The sequence below is a fragment of the Arachis ipaensis genome, chromosome B9, assembly GCF_059453495.1.
Source record: "Arachis ipaensis isolate K30076 ecotype BB chromosome B9, ASM5945349v1, whole genome shotgun sequence".
In the NCBI taxonomy this organism is placed as follows: domain Eukaryota; kingdom Viridiplantae; phylum Streptophyta; class Magnoliopsida; order Fabales; family Fabaceae; genus Arachis; species Arachis ipaensis.
Genome location: NC_142444.1, coordinates 155,132,732 through 155,143,730, shown reverse-complemented (window position 1 = coordinate 155,143,730; position 10,999 = coordinate 155,132,732). Strand labels below are relative to the sequence as shown.

The window sequence follows — 10,999 nt, the reverse complement described above, 5'->3', positions numbered from 1 at the left end:
GTGATCTAATTAGATAAAATATAAATTTTATTTTTGTTTACTACTCTCTCAATACATAAACTCATAAAAAAAGTCTTACATGATCAAGTCATTACATATGAAACTAACAAACTTAATACAGGGACCTCTTTGATCAAGTCATTACTAATAGCATAGACTTTTTTGACTAACTCATTATTAATAGCATAGTTAACAATAGTTATAGTTATGAAAGTCACAAAATACAAAGACATGAGGTATTATCATTATAAGCCTTAATTAAGTCATAGATATGTTACCCACAAAATATGAAGATACTTGTACCTATCTTGATCTTAAAGTTATATTTGTGCCAGTCTCAAAATATTAGCCACATTACTAGGACTATTGTTCCTAGAGTGCACCTGCTTCTTTCATCAATTCATATAATGTGGCAAGACGTACGTCAACTGAAACACCAAAAAATTTCCTCTTAGCTCTATCTTCTCTGCATAAAAAGCGGTAACACCTCATGCGCAATTCTAGCATCACCCCTAAATTCTCTAACTCAGTCCACACGTTATTTTCAGAGTAAATGCGAGGCCTACTTTGCTCAAGAATTTCAGCTATTCGCACTTGTTGTTTAGCAATTTGAACTTGCTCCTTAACTACCTGCACTTGTTCTTCAGCTGTTAACACTTGCTTTTCAGTAATATTAATTGATCTCTCATAAAAATGATTCCCATCTTTCATCATGTCAGTCAATGCTTGAATGCCTTTACTCATTGTTTCCATTTCTGATTCTAATTTATCACTCATGGTTGTTTTGCGTTTAGTACCTCTTGATAATGTTCCTTGAGAGCCAGTTGATTGGTTAGATAAACCAATTTCAGGACTATGACCCATTGTAAAACTAGTAGCATGAGGAGTAATTGGATCCTCATTCCACTCCTCTTCCATATTTAAGAAACTATCATCATCATTCATGTTAATTATTTCTTTATTCTTCTCCCACCTTTTCACTTTTTCTTTGGCACTTTCAGCATATTTTCCTGTTGCCCTGTGTGTACCATATATCTCAAATAGTTTATCATAGTGTTTGATTGGAGTACGCATCCATTTTTTCACTTTTGGTTTTGCCTAGATCAAATAGAAGAATATTTATTATGACTGTGCCTATATGTAAATATATATTATTGAGATACTTCTTCAATAATTACTAGTGACATTTAATACCAAAAAAGAGAGTAAATGCATAAAGTATACCTTAATCAATTCTTCCCAAACTTCAGCTTCAGCTTCAAACATCTTTGTAATTAGATTCCAGGAAAATCCACTAAGCCCATGAAAATTATCATAACAAACTCCAAAATGATCCTTTAAAGTCTTGAGTCTATTCTTAAGATTCTCTTTGCGGATGTGGTTACCATAGATAGATCTCAAAAGTAAAAGTATGTTGTCATATGCCATTGTAGTAAATGTGTCATCCACTCTATTACCTTTGCGACATTCTTCAATCAAAGCATCAATGAAGGTTGTATCCATTTCGTCGGTCCATCTTAGGGTATCCCGACTAGTGGCCTCACCTTGGCATGATGCTCTCTTTGCCATTAACACTTCTCAATCTACAAAACAAGTGGATAGAAATAACATCCATAATCTTAAATCAAACTATTTGTAAACTATCTTGCATACTCTTTTAAGTGATACCTTACACTTCGATATGGGGTAATTAATCCATGCTTCAGCATAAATCCAGCATCCCCAAGGTAAAATTTTCCTACAGAATCCATAATTAAAAATGATTAATTTAGTATAAACACACAAACTACTAATCTTTACCTACTAATAAGACAATATAGTTTTATGTACATGCTAACATCGTGGAAGTTTAAGATTATCATCCCTCGATAATGCATTCTTAAGAACTTTTGAGTCAGATGTTGTTCCTTCCCAACCTGTTAATACATAAGTGAACTTCATATCAAAATCACATGCAGCTAATACATTCTGTGTCGGCCAGTCTTTTCTCCCTCGAAATTTAGGTTGATCCGCTATGGGTACTTTGACACGAAAATGTGTTCCATCTATAGCTCCAATACAGTCCTAAATAATAGTCAATTATTTAATAAAGTAACATGAAATTGTATATATCAATCAAAATTATTTATTCATGTAATTGTACATGTCCATACCTTGAAATAAGGATAAAATCTATGATTGTGAAGGATCGTCGGAGAAATAATGGATGCAGATGGTTGTCGAAGAAATTCATCTTCTAGTAAAATAATTGCCCATAACACAGCATGAAAGTGGCGGTTAACAGTTTCTCTAGACCGGTGGTAAAAAAAAAACGGTTCTAGTTTTCACATTATGAGCTATTATATACAAGAACCTAGCAACTTGCTCCTCTACTGTAACATGTTTTGTATCCCTCACTTGACGTGTTGCTCTTAATTTCTCACACAATTGAAGAATGCATCAGGGCCCATGCGTAGGATGTCACGACACCTATGAGTTTCTCTTAACTGTTGCATTAAAGTAGCTCGAATTTGTTCTCACCCAACCAATTTATGGGAGATGGATTTGTCAACCCCCGTAGACATAAATCTCAATAAATATAACATGTGCACGATGTAACATGTAACGATCCAACTCCCAGTATGCCATGGTCATACAAGAAGCTAAGTGTTACTAACGTATCCTTCCTAATTATTACTTATTATTTAATATATGAGCCTGTTCCTTATTAGAGCGATGCCAATTTTACGAGTAACTTTTTTTTTTGTTTGCGGATGGTCAGGTAAAATAAACAAGCATACATTGAGAGTAATAGAAAAGCGGTATAAAGAAACATAGAAATACAGCTGATAATATACATCATGTACACTATAACAAAACATGTAGCGTTTACACAAGATCAAGTCAGTTTACATCCTCGTCATCCTACGTAGCTAATATTTACACGACACTCCCAGGGCCTGGCCCATACAAAAATCCACTAAGCTGGAGCCCAGGCTAGCCTAACCACTATATAGCTCCTAGCTCTCGAGTGTACTAACACAAGTGAGAGACTAACTATCAGATAATGTCAGACTAGAGTGTCATCAAAAGAATGCCCCTTCCACAGTCAAACTATATCTACACGTGGCCGTTCGGAGAATCGCCGTGAGGCTCGTCCATCTCCTCATCCTGCTCTATCTCTATCTCAGGATCCTCCTCCTCCTCATCGTCCGCAACTACAGCTATACCCTCAGATCCACCAGAAACACTGCTGTCACTATGTACAAAACCATTCGCGAGCACAGGTCCGTTTGCGTTTATAGGAGCCACTCCACCGTCCGGTAGTGCCGGCTCATCAGGCTGTGGCAAGTCGGGGATCGGCTCAGGGGGAAAATCCCACTCTGGTGGTATCACAGGTACGTAGTCACCAGTTAACTCAGGCTCATCAGGAATGATAGGCTCAAGTACCGCCTCATTCAAAGGTTGAGCTGGTATAGGGTGCTCAGGATCATCAGGAAAAGGATGTCCAGGTGCGTCAGGATGTAACCAGGATAAGGGAAAGTCGTAAGGAGCATCAGGGTCAAAATGCGGGCTAGACAGAGGATGTTGAAAAGCTCGATTAGGTAACGCATATCGTCTAATACGAGGCTCCAATCCCATGATGAAGTAACTGTGATGTACCGGATCCTCGTAGATGTAAGGGTCCTCAAACTCATAGAAGATCACGCCCGTCTCCATCTGAGGGGGAGGAAAGGAGAGAAGGGGTAAGAACTGGGGAGTTCTTAGTAGGGTCGGGGTTGTTAGTTACGTTCATTTATTCGTTTTCGATTAGCAGATGGATAATAGAATACAGTAATGTAGTAAACATAGGTTAAAAATAGATAGAAAAACAACGAACAGAACACAAAAAGAAGAATACAAGAAGATAAAGCATAGACATAGCACTCGAACAAACAAACATAAAGAAATAGATCACACACAAGAAAGAATGCAACAGAGAATGATGCGCAGACAAGAATGATGCATGTCTAGCCCTAGTACAGGCCATGAATTCATGTGTCGGTTGGCTGCCCGCAGTCCCGACATTTATCCGGTCACGAGTAATCCCGATTTCCCGAATACGATTTTTCGTTCTTAAATAAATGCGCATATAATAATAGCCGCTCATTTGAGACAGCCTCTGCATACTGCAGGAAAATATATATATATATATATATATATATATACTCTGCTCTGCTCTGGGGAGGCAGAAAATAGCTGTAGGTGACTTAGTTTCCCTATAGAAGCTCTGGGTTGCATTAAGCAACTAATATATATTAAATATAACTCTGGGTTGCATCAAGCAACTAATATATATATATATATATATATATATATATATATATATATATAGCTCTGGGTTGCATCAAGCAACTTATATATATAAATATCTCTTTATTATATTACTCTTCTCTTTATATCTCTTTACTCTGTTCTGGTTTCTCTTTTCTCTGTATCTCTTTACTCTGTTTTAATTACTCTGTTCTCTGTATCTCTTTTCTCTTCTCTGATTACTCTTTTCATCTGTATCTATATTACTCTTTTTCTCTTTATCTCTTTACTTTACTCTGGTTACTCTGTTTTCTGTGTTTCTCTACTCTGCTCTGATTTCTCTGTTTAACGTATGTATTTAAAGCTTATGTAAATTTCGGTATGAGCAGTTAGCCTATCCCAAGTATAGGTTCATTAAGTCTATACTGAAACAGTTTAACTTTTCATATAATACCTAACCCTATTCGCAATTCCAGGACTAACTATGTTGCCCTAGTTCGTTCACTAGTCTCTGTCTGTTTTTCTGTCATTAAAACTTTACAGACTTTTCTTCGATTTTTATCTTTTCTTCAACTTTTTATCTTTTATTTATCTTTGCCTCACTAATATGTTTTTACCACTCCCTAAGTGTTTTATGAAGGTAATTATGAGATTCTGCGCTTAAAGTTGTCTTTCTAAAGCTTTTACAGAAAACTGCATTTTCCGTATTATTTTATTATTTTTATTAAAATATTATTTTTAATTAAATATTATTATTTAATATTTTATTATTTTTTATTATTTTATCATTAAATTTTCGAAAATTAACTTACTTTGACTTTTAACCTTTAAAATTCACTTTTTACCACCCGTAACTTTTAATATTTCTACTTTTACCACCCTAACTTTCAGAAATTACCAAACAACCCCTTAAACACCAAAAATTTTACTTCCTTGCTCTTTTTAAGATCTAAGGCCTGTTCTTCATTGTTCTTCATCACACTCAAAGTGTTCTTCATGTTCTTCATAAATTCTTCAAATTCTTTCTCTGTTTTTACCCGTTTTTCAGTCTTTTCGGCAACCGATTTTTACTATAATTCATAATAAATTAGCAGCCACTAATACCCCATCTTTTCTACATGATTTTAACACAAATTGAACCTCAATTTAAGCTTAGGGTTTCGTTTTTTCAGCTGCCCAAGAACATGAACTTTAAAGCTTGAATTTCATCAAATTTCATCAAAATTTCACCAAATTTTCACCAATAATCAATCATATATGCAACCAATTTTCAGCACAGCCAATTTATACAACATTCACACAACTCAAACACAAATAATCAAGATTAATTTCGTGACACCCTACCTGGTTTTGCTGCTCCTAATTCAATCAAACTTTCAGGTGGTCCTTAAGCACTTTTTCCTCCTAAATCACATCAAGAAAACACATATTTAACCATATTTCCTTGAAACCGAATCAAAAGAGAGATGGTGCAGCCAACTCACCTTGATTCCAGCCTTGATAAGTCATATGATCATGTAGAGAAAGAAGAGAGGATCATTTTGGTCGGATTGGAATTTTGATTTGAGTTTTAGTTCAGCAGAAATCAAGCTTTGAAGATTTGGAACTAAGAACTTTTCTCTCTTTTTCTCTCTACCTATTTTCGGCCACAAAGTGAAAATGAGCCAGCCTTGGGGGGTTTTGGGGGTGTAGGGTGAGTTGTGATTGGTTGGCTTGGAGGTGGATTAAAATAATATTAAAATATCTCAGGTGTATAACTACTAAAACTAGATGTATCGGAACACTTGCAAAAACATCTCTAAAAATTATTTTCTGAGCTACTAGCATAAATGACACTAGTAACATATTTATTATGAGAATAAAACATGAATAATGAGGCCTTAGCATTGCTAAAGTCATCAGAGAGTGCTGGTGCTAAGCTGCACCAGTAAATTGTGAACCCGGTTAAACCGGTTTTCTGTTTTTAACTAAAACTGATCAGGTAACCTTATAATATCATTCGAGAAGCTTCTAATACTAATATAATGATAATATCATCCTATTATCTCTCTTCTCTCATAAAACGGGTCCGGTTTGTCAAACTAAGACTATTTACGAAAAATCGAATCAAAACTCCTAACCGATACGGTTCAAAAACTAGGTTCTTCGCGACCACGTTATCGAGCTTGTCTCGGAAAAGGTTCTAACTTAAAGATGACATAATGACAATGAGGATTGAGATACTCGATGATATATCAAAGGTTTTCCCCTTACTGATCTTCCGGAGAAATTCATACTTTCAAAAAAGATCTCGCGTACTCGAAAATCGGGGTTGTTACATTCTACCCTCCTAACAGAAAATTTTGCCCTCAAAATTTCAGTTACCTGAGAATAGATGCGGGTAATCAGATTTCATCTTATCTTCCAGTTCCAAAGTGTGCTCTTCTTCTCCTCTTTGTCCCCAAGCTACTTTGACTAAGCGAACAGTCTTGCCTCTCAGCTACTTATCACTTCTTTCTACGATCTGAACTGGTGATGCTTGATATGTCAAATCGTTTCGTAACTGTACTGTCTCTGGTTGTAAAATGTGACTCGCGTCAGGAATATATTTCTTAAGTTGCGAGACATGAAAAACATCATGAAGGTTTGACAGATATGGAGGAAGGGCTACTTGATAAGCTACTAGACCGACTCTTTTAAGTATTTGGAAAGGTCCTATGTATTGAGGGTTAAGCTTTTTAGTCTTAATGGCTCTACCTATTCCAGTAGTCGGGGTTACTTTAAGAAAAATATGGTCTCCCTCACTAAACTCTAAGGGTCTACATCTATTATCGGCATAGCTCTTTTGACGGCTCTGTGCTGTCTGGATCTTCTGGCGGATCCCCTTTATCTCCTCAGTAGTTTCTTGCTCTAAGTCTGGACCTAAGACACTAGCTTCTCCGTCGTCATTCCAACACAATGGTGTCTGACATCTCCTTCCGTAGAGAGCTTCATATGGTGCCATCCCGATACTTTGTTGGTAACTGTTGTTGTAGACGAACTCGACCAATGGCAAATACCTATCCCAACTGCCTTGGTTATCCATCACACAAGATCTTAGCATGTCTTCCAATGTCTGTATTGTCCGCTCTGATTGTCCGTCTGTCTGAGGATGGTATGCTGTACTCATATGCAATTCTGTTCCCAATGCTTTCTGGAAAGCTCCCCAGAATCTGGAAGTAAACCTCGGATCTCGATCTGAAACAATTGACGAAGGTATTCCGTGCAATCGTACGATTTCTTGAATATATATCCGTGCCAGCCTTTCTAATGTATAGTCAACTCGAATCGGAAGGAAGTGCGCTAATTTTGTCAACCTGTCCACAATTACCCAAATGGCATCGTGTCCTGTTGAGGTCCTTGGCAATCCCGTGACAAAATCCATAGTGATCTGCTCCCATTTCCATTGTGGTATTTCTAAGGGTTGCAGGGTTCCTGACAGTTTCTGGTGTTCCACCTTCACCTTCTGGCAGGTTAAACATTTTGAGACATAATCAGCTACCTCTTTCTTCAAGGCCGGCCACCAGAACATTTGTTTCAAATCCTAATACATCTTTGTTACTCCAGGATGCATAGAAAATCTACTTTGATGAGCTTCTGCAATAATACTTTGCCGCAAATCTCCAGAGCTAGGCACACAAATTCTGTTCTTCTATCTCCAGAGGCTGCTACGATCTAGTCTTACAGCTTCTGGTTCCTCTACTTTCATCCGTCTCAGCATCGTCATCATTTCTGAATCCTGTACTTGTGCTTGCTGAATCCTAATCTTAAAATCTGGTGTTATATGCAATTGAGCCAAACGGACTCCACTTGACGTCTCAGTCATAGCCAACTTAAGGTCCTCAAATTCCGCAAGTAACTTTTCTTCCTTTATCATCATCCAAGAGATATTCAAATTCTTCCTGCTCAAAGCGTCTGCCACCACGTTCACTTTTCCTGGGTGATAACTTAACTTAAAATCATAGTCCTTCAGGAACTCCATCCACCTTCGCTGTCGCATATTAAGATCCTTCTGGTAAAAAATATACTTTAAACTTTTGTGGTCAGAGAAAACTTCTAGTTGAGCGCCATACAAATAGTGTCTCCAGATCTTCAGAGCAAACACTACTGCAGCCAACTCCAAGTCATGCGTCGGATAATTTCGTTCATGTGGTCTCAGCTGCCGGGAAGCATAAGCCACCACATTTTTGTCTTGTATTAGCACACATCCAAGTCCTTTATGAGAAGCGTCACAGTATACTTCAAAAGGTTTCTGCGGGTCGGGTAGTACTAATACAGGTGCAGTTGTTAACTTCTCCTTAAGCATCTTGAAACTTCTATTACACTCAGCCGTCCAAACGAACGGAACTTCCTTTCGTGTAAGGTAAGTCAAAGGTAAGGCTATCTGTGAAAATTCTTTGATGAACCTCCGGTAATATCCATCATGTCCGAGAAAACTCCGAACTTCTGTAACGGTCGTAGGTGGTTCCCATTGCACTACTGCTTCAATTTTTGAAGCACTGCAATTCCTCCCTGTGATATAACATGTCCCAAAAATGCCACCTTCTCTGTCCAGAACTCGCACTTTGATAGTTTAGCATATAACTTCCGAGTCTTTAGTATCTGCAATACAGTCCTTAGATGCTCTTCATGCTCTCTTTCTGTCTTCGAATAGATGAGAATATCGTCTATGAAAACTACTACGAACTGATCAAGGTACGGACGGAAAATACGATTCATGTAATCCATGAAAATCGCAGGAGCATTAGTTAGTCCAAACGACATAACCGTATACTCATAGTGACCATATCGAGTTCTAAATGCAGTCTTCGGTATATCTGACTCTTTCACTCGAATCTGGTGATAGCCCGATCGTAAATCAATCTTCTAAAATACAGTTGCACCTTTTAACTGATCCATCAAATCATCTATTCGTGGAAGTGGGTACTTGTTCTTGATAGTGACTTTATTTAACTGTCGGTAATCTACACAAAGTCTCATTCCACCATCCTTCTTCTTTACTAGCAATACCGGAGCTCCCCAAGGTGATGCACTGGGATGAATAAATTTTTTTCCAAGTAGCTCATCCAACTGATTCTTCAACTCTGCAAGTTCCAATGGTGACATCCGGTACGGTGCTATGGAAATCGGTCTGGTTCCAGGTACAAGTTCAATGCTGAATTCTATCTCTCGCTGAGGAGGAAACTCAGGTATGTCGTCCGGGAAAACATCAGAAAATTCCTTCACCACTCGGATTTGTTCTAAGCTTAGTTCACTGTCACTCGAGCTAGCCGCTAACAGAACATACCCCTCACAATCACTCCCGTCTAATGTAACTCTTACAGAATTCAGATATAAAGTATGAGACAGAAATGGTTTAATATCTAAACTATCAGACGGAATAACAGCAGTTCTTTCATAGCAATCAAGGAAAACATGATACTTAGATAACCAATCTAACCCTAGAATAACTTCTAAATCACATAGAGGCAAACAGATTAGATCATGTATAAAAGTTCTGTTCCTAATAGTGAATGGTACTCGCAGGCACACTAAACTAGTCAAAGCATTTTGGGATGCAGGTGTATGGACAATCAGATCAAAGTTCAACTCAGAGAAATCTAGTCCCAACTCACGAGCAACAGTTAAAGAAACAAAGGAATGCGATGCACCCGAGTCATACAGTACAGTTAGAAATCGATCTTTGACAATACACTGACCTTGGATCAGGGTGTCTGATTGCATAGCATCATCAGCAGTCATGACAAACACTCGACCTTGTTGCTGGGTTCGTACTGGATTCCGAGCGAATATCTTTGGGCATTCCTTAGCAATATGTCCAGTTCCTCCACATCTATAACAATTGAATGTTCCAAACAAACACGGCTTAATACCATGATCCTTACCACATCGCTTGCATGTAGTGTTCACCTGCGCCTGTTGAGGTCGTTTACCATTATCCTACCTTGGTCTACCTCCGTTTCCACCCATAGGGCGAGCAGGGATGTTATCAGCCTGTGGGTTTCTTCGCTGTGGCACACTAGGTGTCTTGAAGTTTGTTCTTCGTGGTTGCCAATTATAGCTATTGTAGTTCCTTGGTGGAAATCCTTGACGACTTGCTTTAGAGGCACTTACCTTCTTAGCACATTCTTCCACTAACTTACACTTATTAACCAGCTCAGCAAAATTTTGTATCTCCAATGGAACTACTGAACTCATCAGATCCTCACGAAGGCCCCCTTCGAACTTCAAACACTTCCATTCTTCAAAGTCAGCAGGATTCCCTTGGCAGATCTTGGAGAAACGGCACAAGTCATCAAACTTACAGGCATATTCTGCAACAGTTGTGTTACCCTATTTCAGCTGCATAAGTTCCATCTCGTTAGCGTCACGAGCTGCCCTCGGAAAATACTTCTTATAAAATTCATCCTTAAAAGTATTCCAAGGAATATCGCCTTCATCTTGTTGCAACAGTCGCTGTATCCCCTGCCACCAATGCTCAGCTTCTCCTTCCAGCATATAAGTAGCAAACTTCACGTGTTGGCCTTCCGGAACATGCTGCGTTCGCAGTGATCGTTCGATAGCTCGAAACCAGTTGTCAGCATCAGTCACAACGAGTGTACCTTTAAACTTAGGCGGTTTAACATTCAGAAAAGTCGCAAGGGTCATAGGTCTTTTGAGATGCCCCAAGTTATTCTCATCATTTCCACTATCTTCCCCATGCTCATTC

The 10,999-nt window shown here is 38.2% G+C and overlaps 1 protein-coding gene across 1 annotated transcript; it reads right to left on the bottom strand.

The window, feature by feature from the left end:
- Positions 1-372: 372 nt before the first annotated feature.
- On the bottom strand, positions 373-1,569 carry LOC107616209 (uncharacterized). Its single transcript, XM_016318198.1, has 2 exons — positions 1,225-1,569; positions 373-1,098 (listed from the first exon to the last, which is right to left on the bottom strand). The coding sequence occupies exons 1-2, from the start codon at positions 1,567-1,569 to the stop codon at positions 373-375; spliced, it is 1,071 nt and encodes a 356-aa protein (XP_016173684.1).
- Between the last annotated feature and the right edge of the window lie 9,430 nt (positions 1,570-10,999).